Genomic DNA, 23,596 nt, shown 5'->3' with positions numbered 1-23,596 from the left:
AAGCGCAAGACAACAACAACTCGACAGGATCGATCACAACAAGGTCATGGAACATGCATATACTGACACCAATACATACATTCTGATCGACGCGGACAGAAAACCTGATTGAAAATGCACATATATACGGACCAGGGCACTACTACTCTGCATGCTGTTAACATCCGATCACAAACCTTTCAAAAAAAAAAAGAACATCCGATCACAAACAAGGCTGTGATGGATGGTGGCGCTGGTGGCTTCAACGACATCAGCATCGGATCGGAGTGACTGTGTGCAACAACTTACTGCTCACGAATCATTCATGATCGATCATGGCTTGGGAACAACTCCGACGATCCTCCGTTCTCCTCCTCCACCACCGACGGCAGGCTGGGCTCCCACGTCCTCCTCGCCGTCGCCAGCGCCCTCAACCCCGCCGGCCGCAGTGGCCCGGCGGCTGGACCTGGACGACGCTCTCTCCGCTTCTTACTATTCCCCTTCCGCTTCTTCTGCCCCTTCTTCCTTGCCTTGCCCTTCCTCTGCTCCGGCTGCTCCTCTCTGCTCGGCTCCACGGCCAGGCCCTGCTCCACCAGCCTCCTGAACCGGCACGCCGACCACGGGTCCCTGGCCACGAAGTACTCCCGCGCGCTGCACGCCGGCATCAAGCTGCTATCGTGCCGCTCCTCCTCCGCCGACGCCGCGGCGCCGCCGCTGTGGTCCTGGTCCTGGTCCTCCTCCTCTCCCGTTTCCGGGGACGACGTGGCCTCCTCGCTCCCCGTGTCCTCGTCGGCGAAGGCGCCGATGGAGCTCTCGGGGATCTTCTGCTTGAGCTTGACGACGGTGGACCAGGGGATGAGCAGGAACTTCTGGCCGGGGAAGAGCGGCTCGAGCGGGCGGAGCACCGCGCCGTGCGGGTTGCGGAACACGTCCGGGTGCGCCAGGCAGAGCCCCGGCAGGTGCCTCTGGATGACGGTGCACGCCAGCACCACCCCCGGGTACACCTCCACCACGCCGCTCGACAGCACCACACGCACCACCGACTCCTTCCTCGCCGCCTCCTTGGAGAAGGAGCTGATCAGCTCCGCGGAGCTGCCGCTGCCCGCGGACGCCGGGTCGCCCCTGCCGGGGTTCCTCGGCTTCGGCTTGTCCTTGGGCTTCTTCTGCATGCCGATCGCCGCCCGGAGCGCGCAGCGCACCGACTTGCCCAGCGGCACCGTGGTGCAAGATGGCTGCTGATGGGATGCACCGCCGCCGTACGGCATGGCAGCAGCAGCAGCAGCAGCTAGCTATTAGCTTTGCTTCAAATCGATCGAAGCACGACGCTATCTTGAGCAGAACGACAGGTAAGGTAGTAGAGTAGGTGGAGGCTGGGGGGAGCTGCGAGGAAGAAGAGGGAGGTGGCTCCATGGAGCGCGGCCGTGTTTATATCATGGGCTCTCGTTTTGTCAGGTTCTCCTTGGCTGTGCCGTGGCGAGCGCGATCTGCCGGCGGCGGCGCCGCAGATTCGACCGGGTGGCCGATGCTTTCTCGCGATCATCAACACAACACTGTTCTTGTTTGGGCCTGCCTTGGAAGCGTCGATCGCTCGAGGAGCGAGACCATGCGATGATCAAGAAGGCCAGTGGCCACCCGAAATGCCCACGAACCCACGTGTCCGTCGACATCGCCGGCGTGGATGTGCGGCCTTGCTAGATCTAGTATTTTACTAGTCCTAGGGGCGTCAACAGAAAATGCATCCTTCCTTGGGATAACATTGATCGATCAGTTCGATCCGGCTGTTCAAGTCAGCCAGGGGGCAGCTTATTAATTATGCACTTGTTTTACTGGCTTGGATAATATCTAGCTCACAGTCACAGATCGGTCCTAACGATGAACAATTGACAAAGGAAGGAGGCTGTACGTGTCGTCTCAGGTCACTCTCGGACCTCAGCTCTCAGCACCACTGGATATATGCAGTCAACATTGGATGAGCATTTTGTTCAGAGCTCAGTGCACCTAAACCAGCAAATTGTTCCATAAACAAGGACCGATTTGGATTGGGGATCTGGTCCAAAACCACATGTTTTAGTTAACTTCCTGACAGAATCCTAAACGTTCCTGAGGTACTGAAACAAAACCGTACTGAATAAATCTGCATCTGAAAGCGGCCTCAAGAGTTCAGACAAGTACAAGCAGCGACATCAAAAGGCAGACCCCAGCAAATACATAAAACCACCGCTTAACGACATGCTTGTGTCGAGGATGCACAAAGGATGGCTAAACTACTCATTGTTGTGCTACAAATATTTACAGATTTTGGTTGGTGTGGTATCCAACAGGGATGATAAAAGTTTAGCAGAGTGTGGTGAAAGTGACGGATATTTCAGGCTGTTTGCTATAATGCTTCATATAGTTAGAAAATTGGGGAGGACAGGCACACCTCTGTTTCTACTTGCTCTGTGTCAGACTCAAGGAACACGCCCTAGTACTCTTTGCACAGCCTTCTTTATGCCCTCCTGGTCTAGGGAAGATGTCAAATACACTTCCTGGACCTGCCAAGTAATAGGAAGGAATCACAATTCTTGTACTTCTATCTAGTTGGCAAGGAGCCAGACAAATGCTAGCATAATGAAACCCCTCGGAAAAGAAAGGAAAACAAATCAAGTGCAGTATCAGAAGAAAACTAACCTGCCTCCCAGCTCGCGCAAGAAGTGTGAACTTGTTATCCTTAGCTGGCACCTGTGTAATGAGATCTGACAAGTTAGTCCAAGCTTTTAATGTCATTCATCTGTTATCTCTATGAAAAGGTCGGCATTGACTGGAACATACGTTGGAAAGCCAAAGCTCCAAATCTTGTGAAACAACACGTTTCTCCAACACTTGGCGCCCAAACTGTACATCAGTTATACTGTAAAGATAATAGCATTAATTAGACTATGGATGGTACTGTGAAAATATACGGCTAACTCAACTATAGATGTTGCAGTCGCATTTGTGTGACCTGGTATGTTTTTGCCAGTAAGAAACTTGCTAACAAAGTATATACAACAATGATAAAAGATTAGATATCAATCACAGAAACAAAAACCATACCCATCCTCTTGCAATAGTTCATTACATATACCATCAAGTCCTGGCAGAAGTTCAACTTCTGAAGGAGACATGATATGGTCAGGAGATTGATCAGCTTCCTATAAGAAAAAAAAAGGTTACTGAATGAGTCCACATTTCTCCCACCACAAAATTAAATACACTATAAGAGTCTTAGACATTGCATTCAACAACTAACCAAAGGAATAACTTTATCCAATGTCTCCAATAGAGGATCTTCCTCCAGTTGTCTGATTGATAAAGCTATCCTTGACTTCTCCCTGTTTTGTTTTGTAAATGCAAAGTATGTCCAATTATTTCATATGAACCACATTCATGACAAAGCAGATAAAAAAATGATGCTTTGCTGAAACATATAACCAACTCATATCATCATTCTATTAGGCTGCCCCCTAGGAATAGTATATCTTGCATGACTGAAAGATTGTTAATTTGATATGTAGACACTTGTCATGCATGTTCTCCTTAGTTACCACACCCTTCATCCTAATGTATACCAAGTTACCGTACATCCATGCCAAATGACGCTACTAACAATTTCCATGTAGGGTGTTTCTATGATACATTAACTGAAACATTTTACACCAAATTTTCACAGTATATCTACTTCATCAAGACACAACATTAGCAATTGTGCATGACTGCATGTAGCTAGCACAGTAAGGTTTTAGGAAGTACTTACATATCAATATTGACCACTATAACCTTGACAGCATCCCCTTCATTTAGAAAATCCTGGACATCTTGAACAAGATCCCAAGACACCTCAGAGATATGTACAAGACCAGTAAGATGATGTAATCCTGTAGAATGTAGCTGCTGTCATATACTATACAAACAACAACAACAACAAAGCCTTTTGTCCCAAGCGAGTTGGGGTAGGCTAAAAAATAAAAAGCTTAAAGCACAGCGTGTAGTGTGCCAGCAAACAGCTATGTACCTCGCGGTACTGTCATATACTATACATCGAATAATTAGCACAATAAACGGCAAAGGTGCTGCCAGTAAGTACCATCAGGAAATCTCAGGTGAACAAATGCACCATAGTGGAACCCTGAGCCCACAATTCCATCATAGATGTCACCAATCTTGATTTGGGAAGAGTATTTTGACCAACTAGCATCTTTCTCGGTGAAGACAAGCTTCCTTTGCTCCTCATTTACTTCAGACACCTAGAGTAACATTCAGCTTCTAATAAAACTAGACCGACAAAACCCTCAAATCTTGAGCACAGTTTATCTAATTTGCACAGTATAAACTTATTAGGCAGAAATCATGTTCGTTTGTGATGCAAGCAGTAACAACTGGCTCAAGTTGCACATAAGTTTCATTATCAGTCAGGACATTATACAGAACACATAAATAAACTTTGGGTTAATCCTTCATTTTCCTCCTAATAGGTTACAACAAAATAGCCACACCCAATTGCAAATGGATGGGTGCCATGGAACAATCAAAGAAAACTTAATTACCTTGACAGAAATGGACGTTCCTACTAGGTCCTTCGTAACATCTTGGATGGGCCTTTTTGGGTCTGCAAGCTTAACTAAAATCAACCACTACCTCATATATTTCCTGGCAATCACAGGATGTTCACAAAATGTGTGACGGATTGCGAGAATTGGAGAAAAATAAAACTAGTACCTTTGCACCAGTGCGCGGGGCTGAGGAGAGGGTTGGGCACGAACCCCTGCAGGGAGTTGAACTTGACGATGAGCCCACCGCTATTTGCCCTGAGCACCGGCAGCGTGAGGATGTTCCCCTGCTCCTTGTCCGCGCGCGCGGCTTCCCAGTCCGCAGCAAACTGCAGGCAGCACAACTCCCTCAATTGATCGGCATTTCATCGAGCAGCAGCCGAGCAATTAACACGGTACGAACCTGGGCCAGGCGCGCCTCATCGATCGGGGCGGCGGCGGCGGAGGAAAAGGAGGAGGAGTCTTCCCCCTGGCTGGCGGGGGCGCCGGTGCCCTCGGCGGTTGCGGCGGCCGAGAAGAGCGGACGCTGGTTGAGGCGGGCAGGGAAGGGGAAGGCGACTGATGGCGCGGGACTCCTCCGGGTGGAAGGGGAGAAGGCCGCGAGGGAGGGCGCGGGCTTGAGGGACGCCGCCAGCATTGCGTGGGCGTGGGTGCCGGCGGCGGTGGTGGACGTGGTGGCTCTCGCGTGGGAGAAGCGGAACGAGTGGAGTGGAGTGGAGGTGGTCTGATTCCAGTGGGCTGGGCTTCTGTTCCAGTGGATTTTTTGGGTTGCTCTTCAGCGCGCCAATCCTGTGGCGGCAACGAGCTGGCACTGTGCCACGTGGCTTGCTCCATGTGCTGCCACGTGTACGCCGCCGTCTTGAAACATTTTACTGGAAGGAACAAAAAAAAAAATCATCCTCTTATCCACAAATCGCGATGAACTCTCCAAAGTTCCAAACTTGGAGCACGGATGGTGATGTTGACTTGGATTGTATCTTGATTATTATTGTGATGAACACAACAATCCAAATGGACAAATTTAATCCATTGAAAGAAATCATGATGGTATATTAGAACAGACTGTAAATAAATTCTCCAATCTGCTTATTACAATCACCATACAAGACAATAAGGAGAGAAAAAATTAGTTATCAAGATAAGAGTACAGTAGTATGTATAGGCTAATGGTCAACTCTGTCCAATCCAAGTATGATGGAGGACATCAATTGTTTTGTTTTCCTTTTTCTTCCCCCTGTGTCGATTTCTCTGTGGATCAGGCGGAGGAGGAGGTCCACTGGGTGGCCCTCTCGAAGCCGTTCTTGCCGTAGTAGTAGTCCTCCATGGCCTGCTGGATCTCGGCGCGCGAGTTCATGACGAAGGGCCCGTGCTGCACCACCGGCTCGCCCAGCGGCTGCCCGCCCACCAGCGCGAACCGCAGCGGCGCGCCGGACTTGTTCCACACGCTCAGCCCGTCGCCGGGGCCCAGCACGAGGCAGTGGTGCGCGCCGACGGGGGCCGACCTCTCCCGGCCGAACACGCCCTCGCCGTCGATGATGTAGACGAAGGCGTTCCAGCCCTCCGGGATGGGCTGGTGGAGCTCCGACCCCGGCCGCATGGTGAAGTCCATGTACATGGTCGGGGTGCGCGTGTACACCGGGGAGCGCACGCCGAAGGCCTCGCCGGCGATGATCCGGACCTCCACGCCGTCCTTGTCGGCGCGGCTGATGTCCTTGCTCTGGAGCTCCTGGTACCGGGGCTCGATCATCTTGTCTTTGGAGGAGAGGTTGATCCAGAGCTGCAGGCCCTTCTGCACCCCGTCTCCCGCCGGCATCTCCGAGTGCACGATGCCACGCCCGGCAGTCATCCACTGAAGGAGCGGTTCGATTCAGACAGAGAAATGGCAGCAATGGCAATGTCAGCAGTCAGCACATGAGCACAAATCTTTTACTTGTGTTTTGCCAAAATGAAACCATGAATGAATTCAGCAGGTTCTGAATCAGAGAGAAAGAGCAGAGCAGAATAGAGGCTGACCTGGACATCCCCTGTCCTGATGGTGCCCTTGTGGCCTGCAAAATCCTGGTGGGTGAAGGCGCCCTGCAACCCATCCAACAACGCAGAAGCTGACATTTGAGCCAACACCTCGCGGGAAAAGAAGGACGCGGCTGGTAAACTAGGAGTAGAGTGGACGCACGCACCTCGAGCATGTAGGTGACGGTCTCGAATCCTCTGTGGGGATGGTCGGGGAACCCGGCGGGCTTGGAGACTGCAATCAGAGGGATTCAGAGAACAGTCAGTTGCAGGCAAGGCGAAACCAAAAAAGATTGGAATTTTAGGCGGGTGAGCGGAAAGGAGCTACTAGTAGTTAGTAATCCTCCTAGTACCTGAGAACTCGTCGAGCATGAGGAAGGGGTCCAGGTTCCTGAGCTCATGCCTGCCGAAAGAGAAGAGACCAAGAGGAAGTCAACGCCAGATCAGGATCAGTTAATAGCTGAACTGCAGAAGGAAGGAAGGGGAATTGGGGGATACCTGCCGATGCTCCTCCGGACGGTGGCGCCCTGACCCTCGGGCTGCGACTCGGCGAGGAGCTTCTTGACCACGGCCCTGGGCTTCTCGAACGGCGTCGAAGCGGCGGCGTCCGATGCAGAGGAAGACGACGACGACGACGACGACATGGTTCGGTCTGGGGGCAACAAGACGGTCGGGATCAAGAAGAAGAAGAAGACGACGACTAGCAGAAGAATCAGGAGGAGCAGGAGCTTGTTGTGGGTAGTACTAGCAGTACTTGGTCGCAGCTTTTGCGGTGGCGCGATGGGGAGGCGGTGGTGGTGGGCTCTGTTGCCGATCCTGGCGATGGCGGAGGTATAAATAGGGGAGGCCAGGTGCTGCCTCAGCCTCATCATCGTCGTCGTCATCCTTGTGCGTGGGTTCGAGGGGTGGCGAGGAGGCATGGGACGTGCCACTACAAATACCTTTGCCGGGTTTGACCACGATCCATGGCTTCCGCTGCGGCCCGGATTATAAAACTTTTTTAAAAAAAACTAAGCATCCATGGGGGTTGACCGGCTCGGCTGCGGCAGCCACCCGTGGCTGCTGGCGCTTCTTTCCATTGCGGCTGGGGTGGGCTGGCTGGCTGCTTCCGGAATCGCTGGGGCGGGGTTGGGTGGACGCGGCTGCGTCGTGTCGTGCGGTGCCGATGCCGATGCTCACGACGTTCTTTCGCACCCTCGGCGTCATGCCAACGCCGGCGTCACGCCGCCGTCAGCGTTACGCAATCCTGCACATCACCGTCACGTCACTGCATTCATTATCCTAATAATCAACTAGCGATCCTTGTTATAAAATTGCTGCAACGTGCGATAAGTCCAAATAAACACGCGACACGATTAGATAATACATCAAAGGGACCCTTAGATAATTCATCGGAGGACCCTTCGTCTAATCCAACTTATTGCTGCTTTCCAGAGAGATCAAATCGCTCGAATCAAATCACAAAAACGAAATTTACTGAAACAACGGAAAGCATCCATCACAAAATTTCATGTAATAATTTTGCATCTTTTAATTTTGATGAAAGCCGGAGTACTTTTTTTTTTAAAAAAAAGAAGAGTACTTTTTGCTAATCGAAGTAACATTGCAACAGATCATTCAAGTAACTTTCACGTGCCACGCGTACTGTTTTCTTTGCCGGCACAAGCAACATAAAGCAAATCACACAAATTAAATGAATAGGAGCGAAATTTGCTGAAAGAAGCTGCTCTAGACAACCTATCAAATCCAGCAAATTTAAAAAGAAAATTTATCACAAGAGTTAGGCCGGAGCCGGAGCAGAGGCCTCAGCTCGGAGTTAGGCCGAAGGCGGAGCAGAGGCCTCAGCTCGTGCCGGCGTGGATGAAGAGGCCAGCGCAGCCGATCGAGCCGAGGCGGCTCCAGGTACCGCAGCGGCGCAGCTGATCTAGCCGAGACGGCCACATGCAGTGCAGGGAACTTGGACATGCCCACAACATCCTGAGCCGGCGCAGAATCGCGGCGCTCCCGGTCGTACCTGCCATTGGCTGGACGTCTCTGCTGCTGCTGGTAGTATCCACCATTGCCAGCGCGCTCCTGTTGGAATCTGCCAACGTTGCCGCCCTGCTGCTGCTGTTGTCGGCACCCGCCGTTGCCCCTGTTGTACCCGTCGCGGCGGCCAGGGCCAGAGTAGTCGCCCCTCGGAGCGCCGTTGCCTCCGCCATTGTAGGCACCCATCGACGCACCGTTGCCGTTGCCGTTTTGGACGGCAGCTTCCTGATCATAGGAGACACGTCTTGGCGGTCTGAAACCAAGATTTTGGCGGGGGACGATAACCTGGTAATAGTTATTAATATTAGATTCTGTGCGATATACTAAGTTGGCACTGAACTACAATATTAATATTGAGAAAATCTTTATACCTTCTTAGGTTTGGCATCCTTTGCAGCAGCCTCCTTTCCCTCTACCTCAACTGTTTTTTCCTTCTTGCTAGCCTCCGTAACCTTGGGCTGAGCCTTTTCTGCCTTCATGACAGTTTCCTCATCATCTAGCTTCTTTTTCTCCAACATCTGCAGGTTCTTAAATTCTTCAGCAGTGACCTTTCTCATCACAGGTTTTGAGACCTCCAGAGACTTCTTTTTCTCCTCACGCATCCTCTCATACTCAGCAAGGGTCTGATCAAATTATGAAGGTCAGCAAACACTCGACAAGCAATAACTGAATGAAATTGCATGGCTATTCCGCGAGGCATTACCTTTTTCTCTTCATCCAGTGGTTGCTTGTCAGCTTGTTTCTTCGGACCATCTACCTCAGAATCTTGCTTCTTCGCCTTCTCCGGCTCAGTGCCGCCGGTTTTCTTAGCATTTTTATTTTTCCTCTTCTCAGAGCCGTTAAGCTTTTCCTTTCGGAAAATTTTTCTCTCTAGTGCTAGCACCTTGCTCGTTGCTAGGACCATCTTGGGTAGCACCCCTAGCAACAAAGCATAACAATGATAAGTTTTAGATAAAAAAATATTACATCTACGTAAGAAGATATCTAGAGAACTTGAATAACAGGATATTAGAACTTACCCAGCAGACTTGTCTGATTCAGAAGCAGGCGCAGTGACTACATTATCCGTATTGGCCACCTTCTCTTCTGTCATGCTAGCACTTTCAGGCTTTTCCTCAACCTCTGTTTCAGCATTAGAGGAAGCCTTCACCTTGGGCATGTACACCTTCTTCATCCTAGGCTGGCCCTGACTGTTCCCCTGCCTCTCATTGCTGAAGTTGTCATGACCTCTCTCAACCTGCCTCTCGTCAAGTCCATATGAGTAGTGCTCACCACCAGCACACACCTGGTCGTTGCCCCCACAGTTGCCAGCGTCATTATTGTTGTAGAAATTACTACTAACCGCATCATAATTGCTGCTAGAATCTGCATCGGCAAAATCAGAATTGTTGGGTCTCTTCCTCTCATCCTCCTCCAAAGGAATGCCATGCGCCTTATAGAAAGTTTTCCTTTCAGTCACCAATGTGGGTTCCTCGATCCTCAGTTTCCTCTGTTCCTGCCTCAGTCTCCTTTGCTCCTCGAACAAATCCTTGATACGGCCTTCGTTCCGTTGCTTCTCCTTTAATTTTGCTTCCTCCTCCCTCAGTTTTATTAGAACGTCCCTCAACCTTTTCAACTCTTGCTGACACTTTCTTACACCTGGCATCCGACAAAAAACATGGCGATGTGAGACGCGAACCAAAACGCATATAAAAACTATGCATAGCATAACTCAATAGTCGCATAAGATTATGATTACCATAATATAACAAAAATCTACCAATCAATCAGTAATTGTATTGGTATAAAGGGAACTGAGTACGACATTCGATACAAACGGCGAGAATGCATCACGAGAATAAATACTATATAAGAGAAGATGTAATATAACAAGATCGAAATCAGGAATCATATAACTATAACTAGCTAGTAAATCATAAAGAATCAGACCATGAGATGACATGACCCCACGCACGGGTTGACGAGCATATAAGAGATTGAACGACGAATTGTACAAATTTATCTACAATAGTCTCTAGTCACAATAAGAACCCAATCAGGATATGCAAGATCGCATCAACCAACAAAGCCAGCCAATCTAGTCTAGTCTAGGGATAGAACGAACGATGGGGAGAGGGATCGACGCGTACCGTTGTCGTGCTGCAGCTTGGTGAAGTAGGAGTACTTGGGCTTGTCGTGGGCGGCCGGCTCGGCGGGGTCAGCGGCGTCGACGAGCTTGGCGGCGGCGGCCGCCGACTTCTTCTTGGCGACGACGACGGCGACCGCGGCCTCCCCGGACTCGCCGCCCGCGAGCTCCAGCAGATCAAAATTGAAATTGACCATCGCTGCTAAACCCTCGATGCGGCGTAGGGGCTTTTTATTGGGGCGGGACCCGGGGATCGCGTCCGGCTCGGAGAGAGCGACGGATCCGCGTCGATTTCCTTGGCCCGCTTTGATTGGTTGAACTCCACCGAGTCGGGTTTGGATCGAGTTCCGGTTCGTCCGCTCCCCGTTTTTCTTCCGTCAGAGGATCGGAGGAAAGTGTCCATGCTGTTACTGTTAGCCAAGGCTGGTGTTCGGCTGCAGCCTGATCGATCCATACGCCATCGTAAACGACGCTGCTTGAGACCTTGTACGCCGAGCTGAGGCGGCCGGTGTGATGCTCCGCTGGCTGTTCCATGCGTCCGTCTGTCAATGTCGATGCGCCTGCTTGCGCCGCCGGCCCTGCAACCCCGACCGCCGGTGCATCTCGACTTAGTACACACATTGTTTCTTTTCATGTCTTAAGTACTACATGTTTGATTGCTGAAAGGTCGGAACGTTAGCATGTACTATACATCTATTAGTGGAGTATATTTATTTATTATTAAATGCAACAGCATTGTTTCTATCAGATGGACGCATCGTTCTCTATATATCTTCTTATTGCAGCTGCTGTCTGCACTCACGCACCAACACTCCATATCTCACTTGAACAACGCTTCGATCTCTGTTTGGTATTTTGCAGTCACTTTGTCCCGTCTTGTTTTCATGGTGGGTGTCATCAGTCCGTTGTCAATCTGAATAGAAAATAATGTCAAGCTCGCAGGCATGATAACTTCTCGAGTATAAATACGAGCGAAAACTTACTGTAAATGGTTCATCGACGATCATGATAGGGCCGATGCGGAAAGAGCAATGTGCGGTCCTGAAATTTATTGGCAAAATCATTCAATGCCTCCTCTGATTTAACTCAAATCATACATCAAATTGTTATCATGAAATAGTGTCACGTGCACACAAAGAATGGCATCGTCCCAAAAACCCATATCTCCCCATCAAACCAACAGAATTGCATGTACCACTTTTTTAATTCTGTTCACCCATGTTTTTAGATTCCCAACGGTAAGAAGGGAGCAGAATGAGAAACAACAACAGACCAGGCAACTCTTACCAGGTTCTCAGCTCATCATATAGCATGTTTATGACCTTATCTTTCGCCACTTCGCCATTCTCATCAACGAGAGACTTCCTTTTTGCTTCTGCCAGAACTTCATCACTGTTTGGAACAACTATGGCACCAAGACGCCGTTGATCCTATGCAGAGAACAAACGAATGAATTTCATAACTACAAAGCTCACTAATCTATTTCCCATAGTAGTATCCAAATATAATCTTGTCACAACAAAAGTTTTGAGAGATAATTCTACTAAATACAAGTGCAATACAATAGCAGTAACAATGCGCAATTTCTGATAATGACTTTTTTTTATCAGAATATGTACCCTAGTTGCGCCGCAAACTGTTCGTACTAACAGGGTACATTCCTTACCTGGCCGATCACAACTATCTGATTAATCAAGTTACTCCTGCTAGCTGCTTCCTCAATCTCAGCAGGTTCAACATTTTCACCTGCACATGTAATGGTAAAGTTGCAGGCAAAAGTTACTTGGTTGACAATGACAAGAAATCATGATAGATGCTCAAGTGTGCAACATTGATGAGGTAGAAGTATTTTCGTACTAATCATAAATAAGTATGACCAAATTACATGCGTACAATACTTGGTTTACATGCTGAAAGAAAAAAAAGGAAGCATATTATAATCTGAACCTGTAGAGAGAACTATTGTATCCTTTGCACGTCCTTCAAGAACAAGCATCCCTCCACACTTCTGACTCGGCCCTACGGTGTGGCGAGGTGCAATCCAACCTATATCTCCAGTGTTGAACCAACCCTCTTGATCCAGAGCTTCATTCGTAGCAGATGGGTTCTACAACAACAACAAAAAAAGAGAAATGAGTTCAAAAAAAAAAAGTTGAATAAGAGTTGAATAAAATTATTTTTCACATGGGGCCTTAAATGGATTGTAAGATTTAGTTTGCTTGCTTCTTAATGTGCATTTCTGTTTTGGCTATATCCAGTGACACCATACAAAACGATTAATATATTAAGGACAACAGATGACCCTATAGGAATATTGCTACTTTTTTTTGTCAAATATCGATCAAAGATATTAGTATTAGGTTGCTCCACGAATAGCCAGTTAATTTTTATGAAAGAAATGACCAGTTCATTTCTACCTAAACGCCTAAAGGAAGTGTTACTTTGACCCAACAAATCTGTAAGATTTATATTTTGGGAATTGATTTGTATCAGTAAAGCAAGGAAATAAAACCTTATAGTATCCCTTCATGACTTGTGGTCCTTTAATTTTCACAATCCCCTTTGAACCATCTGGAAGCACATCACCAGTCTCTATGTCAAAAACCTTGATTTCAGTATGTTTTACTGGGGGGCCAACCGTGCCTAGAACCTTCAAGTGGCATAAATTACTCATGTTAGTAATTTATAAATAGCAAACAATATGTATGACTGTCCATTTCATGAATAAAAATAAGTGTTTTCCTTGTCTTACATTGCAGAATGGTCTTCTAGCAGCTACAACAGGAGAAGTCTCAGTTAGGCCATAGCCGTTTTGTACTTTAATGCCAATGGCCTTGAAGAGCAAAACATCAATACAGGTATCAACATTTTAACATTTCAGTACGAAGTTTAGTGACAATTCTCTACCTCAAAAAACTTATCGACATTCATCGGAAGACTTCCACCACCACTAATACCAGCCTGCAAGTTATCACAGAAACCCCATTATTTATTGAGTAGTTTTAAGATAAGAGTTAAGGAAGCCAAATTACACTCAAAACCACAAGGATCATCCACGTAAGGTAGAAAGAGGAATGTTTAAAAAATAATGTACCTTTGAAATCCCGATTGCTGAATGAATTTTCTTGTAGACTAGTATCTTTGCCAGATTATGCAAAGGCCACAAAAATGTGGCAATAAATCTTGCCCATATCCACTTGACCATATAGACAATGAATGATGGTTGAACAGGATTGTTCGATAAAACTGTTCCCTTTCCGATGGGTGAAAAAATAGGAAAAGGAAATTGGGTCAGGCAGAGAAAGAGGCCACAAGCAGAAATTAATGAGAACGGGACTTCTTGATCATATCATTACTAAAGAATGCGATAAACAAAAAATAACATCTTGAAAGCAATTTCCTTGCAGCTAAGTAAATGAAGTGGCATATGCCAACTTGGTATCCAGACCTCATAGATCCTCTTGGTCTCCATATATAGTAAGCTTATCTTGATAAGTGAAAGAGCAATGATTTTTCGAGCAGCCGAACTGGAAGAAATCTGCCTATGAATGGAACTGTACAAAGTGAAGAGGAAAATTAGGAAATGGACAAAGGACTTACAACAGTTCAAACCTAAAAAGTAATGCGCTTGCCCTAAACTGCTACCTACATATAGCAACATTGTGGGCACCACTGCATTAGTGAACTGAATATCCCTACTAATGATCAATCATTTCCAGTAGAATATTCTACATAATCATTTTTTTTACACTCCCGTCATTCTATTTTAGTGACGCTAATGAGTTTTCACACTTCCAGGATGAGATAGTTTTCAATGGTGCCTCACCTAGGACTGATCAGGCACTCCTCCTGGCACAGGAAGAAGCCAATCTCTGGATGCTTGCAGGCGCCGAAGGCCTAAGGTTAGCAGTGGTTTGGGTAGGTGTGGTCGCCTTATGCTATGAACGGGCACGTATGTAATCTAAAGTGACAACAGGGTGTGTGTGTGGTGTGTGTGTGTGTGTGTGTGTGTGTGTGTGTGTGTGTGTGTGTGTGTGTTTGTATGGCTATTTTAGCCCTTCCTCTATTCTTAGTGCAATGATCCACAGCTCTCCTGCGTATTTGAGAAAAAAAATGGACCATTACTTTTTTTGTTCTATGGATTGATAATTTTAATAATCTCACAAAGAGATATGTTTTTGTATGTCAAACATTCATATTTTTTAATATACTGATGGACACATTTTCGCAAGTGCGTCCAGACAGATTATAAAGCATAGGATTAAAAAAAAAGAGAGGATGGAGAAGTAGAAAAACAAACCTGTACAAAGTTTCATAGACCCGTGGTACCGATATAATATACTGAGGTTGGTAACGCTGCAAATCTTCCTATCAAATAAGATAGAAGAAGATGTCAAAATGACCTAAGGAACTTCAGCATCTTCTGCAACAGATAGACAATAAATAAAACTAGTAAACAACAACAGAGATAGAAGTTTAGAATGGAGTTCTGCAGACTGCTGCATGCCAATACAAGATCTGACTCATTTTGCAGCTTTTAGTAAGCTGATGAAGAATATTATAGCGTTAGTCATGCATCTGATCACACAAATGTAGTATAAGATTGCATGAATTTCTCGAAAACAATAATAATAGGCAATTTATATGGAAGCTAACTATAGTGATTGTACTTAATAACATTATAAAGTGCTTAATGCAAAGATTAAATGTAGCAAGGTAATTTATGTTGGAGTATGCAAAAACCATACCTTCAGGTACTTGACGGTAGTGTAAACTTGCTGGATTCCGTAAGTGAAGATGAAGTACTCAAAAGCACGCTCATAAGCATGCCATGGTGGAAGCATGCTTACGAACCTATCACCAGGTTCTGCTGGTACAATGTCCCACAAATTCTTTATCTGGGGAACATATCATGTATAAACAAGGAATATATCAAACACAAAACATAAGCAGTTTGGTTGGAATTCTTATATTTATGTTTATAGGAAATCCAGGATAAACATAATATTAAGCATAACTGCCTATGTTGATATCATAAGTATTAGCTGATTAGGAAATCACATCGAGATAAGGAAACAAAATAGTGCCTATTACACAAGGCAGCATATCATCACTTAACAATTGTGGTTAAAATTGAGAGTTTGTCTTTACCTGATGCAAGAGATTTCGGTGGGTCAGCATTACACCTTTCGGCATGCCACTTGTTCCACTAGTATATATAAGTGTTGCCACATCTTCTGGAGCAATAGTTTCGAAGACTTCTTGCTGACCTGACAGATGAGAAACAACAATTCATAGTCTAGCCCATAGTTGTGTGAAGGCAACTGTATATGGGGTGCAGATTGAATACCAGAAAGTATATAGCATGCTCTTTTCATGCATTGCCAAATTTGTACAGGCATAATCATTTAGTGCATGATATAGCAGTATCATTGAATAAAAGAAAGAAATTATGAAGAATGTAATTCAATCTATTGCATGATACAGCAGTATTATTTCATTGAAGGAGAAATTTCTGAAGAACTAAAAGATGGTTGAGGTTTTTCACTTATTGTTCCAAATTTAAAACAAACAAGAAAGAAGTGTAGGTGCTCTTCTTTAAATCAACATATTTCGAATGAATGCTGCTTAGTAAGAATCAGCTTGGATTGGCGCAGAAAGAAGTTATTTTTTAAGCTCTTGATATGACTAAATGATCAAGTCAAGCATTAAATCAGAGATCTGAAAAGGACCATGCATCCTAAATATTACAGGGCAGCTGTAATTGGTACAGTATGGGATGCTTATGTTATGAGGTGTGATGCCATCAAACATAATGAGAATATTGCAGGACAACATATCTTAGAAATTGTTGTCCTTTACTGCTAGAAATAGCCAAATGACCTAAGAACACGTTCACAAAAGTCAAGAACCACAATTCTTAAAGAAACTGCACAATCAGATGATTTACAATTATGAAATCACACAAAGTTACCTTGGTGGCCAGAAAGAAGCAGAGTATTACGACTCTCCCGGCCAAGTTTAGTCATATCCTTGTAGTCATAAAGTGGTATATCCTTCACAGCTTTGCTATCTATGCATGATTTGTCTCCCCAAAGTAGCACAATGAATCTTGCATTAATCCTTGATATGAAAGATTCTGCAAGCCGGTTAAAGAATTGAGGACTGTCCACAACAACTGCAATGCTGTGATGGGAAAACAATAAATTCATAATCACGACATGAAAGTAAAAGAAATATATATGTACTGAATATTATTACGCAGAATCATAAACCACTCCTAGTACTGTCATCTCTCTGTCTACGTTTCCAGAGTTCATATGATCAAAAAATTATCAAGTTTGATGAATGTTGTTCACTCACATATCTATATGCCGCGCAATAAAATTATATTTTGATTCAGCAAGCAACCGGTGATGTTGTGTTCCATTGTAAAGTTGAAGACAAAACATTCCAGTGAATTCATATATGGCAAATGTATTTCTTGTAATCGAATTTCTGGTGATCAAGTAAACCATAAATAATAGCCCATTGGAAATATTATTCCTACCATAGATATCAAAAGGCAAGCAGAGTTGCATGCTGAAAAAGGTCTAATATAAATGGTGCACACTGATAGGGAGAAGGTGGACTATTTGAACCCCCCACCCACCCCACCCCTATTGTTAAGGATGATGTAGCTCATCCAGGTCTTATGTAGAGGGAGGGAGCCAAACTTGCACCCAGAGTTGCATGTCCCCTAAAAACATCTAAAGCTCCCACCGCAATATTACATGAAATAGAATTAATGGAAGAACTAGTAAGACATTTTGAAATGAATCGTCATTTATAGAGCTTCTTTCCATTTATACCTGCTACAAGCGAATATTTGTGGGTTGAAGCCTCGTAAAACTATCTGGGTTGAAGTAGATAAGGGCCAGAATTTCGTTTGTGGGTTGAAGACTGGAATTCCTAAGGCTCTAAGCCTCTAACCCTATATGATATCATCTATGTAAAAGTCCAATAAATGGTTTAATTTGAAATTTATGTTAAACAACAATTCAATAAAACTCACCTTTCTGAATGAGTGTATATTTGAAACAATTCTTCATCGGAAGATCTTGTTCCTCTAACAACATTGATTGCACCAGTAGCCATGATTCCTGTATATCATATGTTGTTAGTGAAAATCATCAATGATGACAGATGAATGAAGCTGCTCGTGTATTGGACAATAGTTACACGAAACCATATAGACAGCATTGCGTTTTATAGCCTTAGAGCACATCTTTATCATTTGAAAAATCAACCCCAAGCTGATAGTTGTGGACTAATATCTGTAACAGTAGAGTAGATGTCATAGCTACCATAGCTATGTGGGAGCTTCAACCATGGCATGTTTGTTTCAGAAGAAACAGAATTCACATAAACTCCAAATGCAACTACAGTAATGCTAACCTTCTAGCGCTCCGGCAGCAAATATCGGAAAGGATAAATAACCACAAAACTATCACCAGGAAAGAAACAATAAAAGGGAATGTCTTAGACCAGTCGGCCAAACTGTCAATAAAAGGGAATGTCAGCATCTGAAAACAAAAAAAAAAGGGTGTGTTACCTTGATCTGCAACTAACCACCGACATGAGTTGTCAGCAAATAGAGCTAGCTTTTCATCTGGAGCAACGCCAATGGCCCTTAGACCTTGAGAAAAATCCAATATTTCTTGTTCAAGCTGATAAGAACATAAATTAGCAATTAGATACCATACATCTGTGGCCATTAAAGCTCCAAAATAAATGTGATTGTGTACTCTAAATGTGATAGGGAAGATGAATAATGTATAGTTGATGAGAACGTGTGACTCAAATAGAACAGTATTCGTTATTGTTACTGTTTGTGTGCATCTAAACTCAAATCATGCAGAAAAGTGCAGGGGATGCTTGTGCTAAATATTCATAATGGCTTTTTTATGTTTTCCTTTAAAGGTAATTATTCAGGAACGGAAGAATGAAAACATTTATGAATGCCCATATCCATTGATTTCCACATTCTAGTCCAAAATTATCAAGCATCAATAATGGTTCATATTGGAGCCGGAGACATGCCTGTGTATATGTCCATTCTGTCGGCGGTTCATGATAAGGATCTATTACAGCTACGAGGTCAGGATATTTCTCTGCTGCTGTCCTCCAGATATCTGGAACTGCCTTCCATTCATGCACGTTCAAGTCACTTCCGCCAGGTAATAGAACACTCTCAAGTAGAGGAGAGCACTTTCTACGAAGTGGATGTTCAAGCTGCAAAGTGGAAGTGGATTAATGCAACTTTCAAGCTAAACATCTTGTATTTTGAGTAAGAAGTTAGTAATCCATAAAATATACTACTCATGCTTGACAGCAATACTATTTTGCAGCAAAATACTTGAAGACTCCCACATTTTCACAATTTGACGCATGTACCAACAATTTCACGATTCCATGTAGAACAGTGGGAACAAATCCACGATGGCATGTATGTAACAAAATCAAGCTCCTCACAGGGTTAAACAGGAATCTACAGATCAAAAGGGTCCAAATGACAAAATCAAGACTCCCACAAAGCTAAAAGAGAATCTAGACATGAAAGGGGACCCAGCTAACCAAGGATCAGGATGATAGGAATGGATGTACCACCTCATAATGCGGTGCTGCCTTGCTCGATCGCACTCGCACAGCCAATGTGGATAATGTACTAAAAACCTAGTGTACGGAAAGCTGCATGCGATTAAAGGGGGGCCGAAAGTAAGTGGCTGCTCCGTAACCAAAGCGCCGACTGCTGACCCTGGAGGCATAAAAGGGATGGAACCTACCACTGCCCGGTAGGGATCGCCCCACAGGGGAGACTGAACCTCGGGCGCCCGGCATTTATATAGCAACAAAGCCTTAATCTAAAAAATATAGCAACAAAGCGGCGCCTCTCGGATCGCGGATGCCGGAGAAATTCCGACGAAATGGTAACGAGCACAGGCGTTTTGGCCCGCCTCAACTGTCACCGCGGCGCACGACGAGGAGTAGGAACAACAAGGGGACGAAATCACCGCGAAACAGACAGGGTGGAGAGCGCGGGAGCAAGGACCAACCGCGGAGTCGGCGGACGGGGGCGGCGGAGAGGCGGCGGACGAGCACCGCCACCGGGGCAGGCCGCCGCGCGGCCTCGCGGCGGGGCGCCGAGGGAGGAGGCGGCGGCGGGGGCTGAGGAGCGGGGACGGAGAGCGGCGCGGGAAGCAGAGCCCGACCATTTGGCCGGACGAGGCAGCGAGCATCGCGCCGGCGATCTAGAGAGCAGTGGAGTGATGCACGGCAACGAGCGCTACGCGGATCTGGATGGTTGCCTTGCTATATATTCTCCCTCCGTCCAAAAAGACCGTAATTATAAGACTGGGGCCGTTTAGTTGCAAACGCGAAAATTTTTAGATGTCACGTCAATAGTTTGATTAGATGTCGGGACAGTTTTTCGGGCACTAATTAAAAAACTAATTTCAAAACTCACTTGGAAACCACGAGACGAATCTTTTGAGGACTTTGACCGCGTCATTAGCACATGTGGATTACTGTAGCACTTATGGCTAATCAGGCACTAATTAAACTTAAAAGATTCGTCTCGTTATGTACATCCAAACTGTGTAATTAGTTTTGTTATTTAATTACATTTAGTGCTTCGTACATGTGTTTAAAGTGGATGTGAAAATTTTTGGTAACTAAACGGCCCCTGGGCGAAGAAACCAAGGTGCGGTGAAATTACATAAATGCCCTCAAAAGTACTCAGTCAGATCTACGGTCGTCAGATCTACAGTATTATGATACAAATTTGTGGTTACAAAGATCACACATGGCACTACATAGAAGCTTCGAGGACGCCAGCGGCCTTGATGACACGGTGCATGCCACCACCATCGCCGCCTCGACCCGCGACCAGCTGCAGGCCGGCGACCCGAGGCTCCTCCCGGCTGCCCGTCGCTCCGGCGACCCGAGGCTCCTCCCGGTTGCTCACAAGGGGCAGCAGGGAGAGCGAGAGGGATTAGGGAGAGGAGAAAGGGCCAGCAGGGAGCGAGAGGGATTTGGGGAAGAGGACCAGGAGACCTCGCGGAAGGGGAGGGAGCAAGTGGATAAGATGGGGGAGATGGATGGTGGCAGATTTTTCCAGACCGGTGGCTCTGAGAGCGGTGGCCATTTCTTTTTTTTCCAGAACGGTGATGGCTCCCAGAAGTTTCCGTGCGGTGGAATTAGATGGAGGTGGGCTCCACAAATGATGAATTCTTTCAACAATAATTTTTTTGAGAGAAATTTTGAATTCTACAACTACGATTTTTCTGGGACGGAGGGAGCAGCTTATAGCTATCTGGTGAGGTGACTCCAGATCCAATGGCCGTGTCGCGTCGCGTGGTGCTGCGGCCTTGGCCTCGTGCGCTTCGACAGGGTGGAGGCTGTCTTTGGTAAGGGTCACATCTAGATTTCACAAAAAAACGAACTTTGTAAAATATTTTCAGAGACGGATGTAACTTTTTGAGATGAATCTAATGACGATAATTAATTGATAATTTGCTACAGTGATGCTACAGTACCATCCTCTAATCGCGCGGTCAAAGACCTCGTTAGATTCGTCTCGCGATTTACACGAGGGGTTGTGGAGGTGGTTTTGTAATTAGACTTTATTTGATACTCTAAATTAGTGGTCAAAGAGCCAAAAAGTTTTCGCGAAATTTTTTTCAGCCTTAAGCAAACACGGCCAATTGGGCGTGTTTGGTAAAGGGTCACATCAAGATTTCGCAAAAAGACGAATTTCCGCATGGAGTACTAAATGTAGTCTATTTTCAAAACTTTTTCAAGGACGGATGTAACTTTTTGAGATGAATCTAATGACAGTAATTAATTGATGATTTGCTACAGTGATGCTACAGTAACCATCCTCTAATCACGCGGTCAAATGCCTCATTAGATTCGTCTCGCGATTTACACGGGGGTTGTGGATGTGGTTTTGTAATTAGACTGCATTTGATACTCTAAATTAGTGGTCAAAGGGCCAAAAAATTTTCGCGAAATTTTTTCAGCCTTAACCAAACGCGGCCCTAAGGCTTCCTCCAACGGCGCCCTGGACAGCGCCCCCCACCCTACGTAGGGGGGGCTTTGGGGGAGCGAGCGGTCCCACGGCTCCCCCCACAGCTCCCCCTACGTAGTAGGAGAGTTGAAACTCCCCCCACGTATGGGGGAGTTGAAACTCCCCCTATATCTCTAATCACACCATTTCTTCGCGATATTAATCCCGTTTGAACCCCGTAACACGATGATAATGCGTATTATGACAGTACAGATACTGTATGATTTTTTTTAAATTCAAAAACGTTAAATAAATAGTTAGTTAATGAGTGATAGTATATAGGGGAAATAAATATGGGGGGAATGGTTGGAGAGAAGGAGTTATAGGGGGAGGAATCTTTTAGAGGGAGGTAGTAAAATATAGTAAATAGTACGTTTGGGGGGAGTTGGATGGGGGGAATGGTTGGAGAAAACCTAATGGTGTTTTCTGAGCTGAATGAACATGATCGAATTGTTAAATGCTAGTGTCAACATCTTTGAATGAACAAGAATTCAGGTATGTCAGAACGTCGAGGCAAATAGAGAGCACCGTGCCTCGTGGCTTCATCAAGCTCCTTGTTTGTTCAGTAATACAATTTATATTTTTTGTGGTCTTAATTACATTAGGGTCCTGTTTAGATCACTTTGTATTTTGGATTTTTAGATTTTTTGAATAAAATCTTCAATATTTGAAGTATTAAATGTAGACTAATCACAAAACTAATTACAGATCTCGTCTGTAAACTACGAGACGAATGTAATGAGCCTAACTAATCCATCGTTAGAGCATGTTTACTTTAGCACTACTGTAGCAATTTAGTGTCTAATCACGTCATAATTATGCTCATTAGATTCGTCTCGCGATTTACAATCTATTTGTGTAATACGATTTATTTTTCGACTACATCTAGTACACCATGCAAGCGATTTATAAAAATTTTGCATTTTGAATTTTGGGATCTAAACAGAGCCTAGATATACTAGGGTTCTGCCGATTGTCGGCAGCGAGCTCTTCCGGTGCTTCCCGTGAAGAATTTTTTTCTTGTTGCCTGCCAATCAGCAACGCTTTTCTCTCATACCAAATCAGTATCAGTCATTAGCCACCAGTACTGTTCTCATAACAAATCAGCATCAGCCACTAGCCAAAACAAAGTGAATGAGGTCGTTGGGCGGTAGGAGGAGCAGCAGCAGAAGGCTGCCGGAGTGTAGGAGCTTGAAAATGAAAATGTTGTTGTTGATCATATCCAAACATATTATCACCATTGCAAGTTCAAAATGTTGCAGGCATTGCAGGGTGAAAACAAAGGTCAACCCAGAAACACAACAGAAGAGAAAACTAACCCCTTGTTTAGTTGCGAAATTCAAAATTCCAAATCTATCACATCGAAAGAGAATCTTACATGCATGAAGTATTAACTCTAAATGAAATAAAAAATAAATTGCATTGTTTGCTTGTAAATTGCGAGACGAATCTAATGAGTCTAATTAGACTATGATTAGATACTAAATTGCTACATTAATTGCTACAGTACGCATGCTCTAATGATGGATTAATTAGACTCATTAGATTTCTCTCGTAGTTTACAGACGAGTTCTGTAATTAATTTTGTGATTATTCTATGTTTAATTCTTCAAATGTGTAAAGATTCTATTTTTACAACTTTACAAGGGCAACTAAACGAGGCCTAAGATACCCAGGGTCAGGATTCATCTACATGACTACAACTGTTACATACCAATCAAAATCAGCAGCTACATTGTCGTGGTGTGCAAACCCACAGCCAGGTGGCGTAGTGCA

The 23,596-nt window shown here is 45.2% G+C and overlaps 5 protein-coding genes across 8 annotated transcripts; all 5 read right to left on the bottom strand.

The window, feature by feature from the left end:
* Positions 1-33: 33 nt before the first annotated feature.
* Positions 34-1,930, bottom strand: LOC120687469. Its single transcript, XM_039969465.1, has one exon. It carries the CDS (start codon positions 1,242-1,244, stop codon positions 303-305), a length of 942 nt encoding a protein of 313 aa, XP_039825399.1. The 5' UTR covers positions 1,245-1,930; the 3' UTR covers positions 34-302.
* A 174-nt stretch (positions 1,931-2,104) lies between these two features.
* LOC120687468 (4-hydroxy-3-methylbut-2-enyl diphosphate reductase-like) lies at positions 2,105-5,288 on the bottom strand. The gene is made up of 10 exons (XM_039969464.1): positions 4,951-5,288; positions 4,717-4,876; positions 4,545-4,606; positions 4,085-4,244; positions 3,755-3,875; positions 3,251-3,332; positions 3,055-3,152; positions 2,791-2,869; positions 2,650-2,700; positions 2,105-2,513 (listed from the first exon to the last, which is right to left on the bottom strand). Exons 1-10 carry the CDS (start codon positions 5,182-5,184, stop codon positions 2,430-2,432), a joined length of 1,131 nt encoding a protein of 376 aa, XP_039825398.1. The 5' UTR covers positions 5,185-5,288; the 3' UTR covers positions 2,105-2,429.
* Positions 5,289-5,559: 271 nt separating this feature from the next.
* On the bottom strand, positions 5,560-7,630 carry LOC120687467 (pirin-like protein). 3 transcript variants are annotated; one of them, XM_039969461.1, is made up of 6 exons: positions 7,303-7,630; positions 7,056-7,209; positions 6,911-6,960; positions 6,725-6,792; positions 6,561-6,623; positions 5,577-6,396 (listed from the first exon to the last, which is right to left on the bottom strand). In XM_039969461.1, exons 1-6 carry the CDS (start codon positions 7,475-7,477, stop codon positions 5,803-5,805), a joined length of 1,104 nt encoding a protein of 367 aa, XP_039825395.1. In that variant the 5' UTR covers positions 7,478-7,630; the 3' UTR covers positions 5,577-5,802. The 3 variants fall into 3 exon arrangements, with proteins under 3 accessions (XP_039825394.1, XP_039825395.1, XP_039825396.1); XM_039969462.1 differs by having other exon boundaries at positions 7,312-7,628; XM_039969460.1 differs by having other exon boundaries at positions 5,560-6,396; positions 7,056-7,629.
* A 509-nt stretch (positions 7,631-8,139) lies between these two features.
* On the bottom strand, positions 8,140-11,313 carry LOC120687466. Its single transcript, XM_039969459.1, has 5 exons — positions 10,715-11,313; positions 9,605-10,223; positions 9,289-9,503; positions 8,957-9,208; positions 8,140-8,870 (listed from the first exon to the last, which is right to left on the bottom strand). The coding sequence occupies exons 1-3, from the start codon at positions 10,905-10,907 to the stop codon at positions 9,425-9,427; spliced, it is 891 nt and encodes a 296-aa protein (XP_039825393.1). The 5' UTR covers positions 10,908-11,313; the 3' UTR covers positions 8,140-8,870; positions 8,957-9,208; positions 9,289-9,424.
* Positions 11,314-11,333: 20 nt separating this feature from the next.
* On the bottom strand, positions 11,334-20,051 carry LOC120687465 (probable acyl-activating enzyme 16, chloroplastic). 2 transcript variants are annotated; one of them, XM_039969457.1, is made up of 18 exons: positions 19,806-20,051; positions 18,793-18,984; positions 18,305-18,419; positions 17,765-17,852; positions 16,685-16,896; positions 15,862-15,980; positions 15,459-15,608; positions 15,011-15,078; positions 14,159-14,264; positions 13,805-13,963; positions 13,618-13,671; positions 13,463-13,543; positions 13,223-13,360; positions 12,658-12,817; positions 12,377-12,456; positions 11,998-12,140; positions 11,694-11,751; positions 11,334-11,623 (listed from the first exon to the last, which is right to left on the bottom strand). In XM_039969457.1, the coding sequence occupies exons 1-18, from the start codon at positions 19,986-19,988 to the stop codon at positions 11,531-11,533; spliced, it is 2,199 nt and encodes a 732-aa protein (XP_039825391.1). In that variant the 5' UTR covers positions 19,989-20,051; the 3' UTR covers positions 11,334-11,530. The 2 variants fall into 2 exon arrangements, with proteins under 2 accessions (XP_039825391.1, XP_039825392.1); XM_039969458.1 differs by lacking the exons at positions 18,793-18,984; positions 19,806-20,051 and adding an exon at positions 18,148-18,249 and having other exon boundaries at positions 18,305-18,422.
* Positions 20,052-23,596: the final 3,545 nt, after the last annotated feature.

The sequence above is a fragment of the Panicum virgatum genome, chromosome 9N, assembly GCF_016808335.1.
Source record: "Panicum virgatum strain AP13 chromosome 9N, P.virgatum_v5, whole genome shotgun sequence".
Lineage (NCBI taxonomy): Eukaryota > Viridiplantae > Streptophyta > Magnoliopsida > Poales > Poaceae > Panicum > Panicum virgatum.
This window is presented reverse-complemented; position numbering and strand designations above follow the sequence as displayed.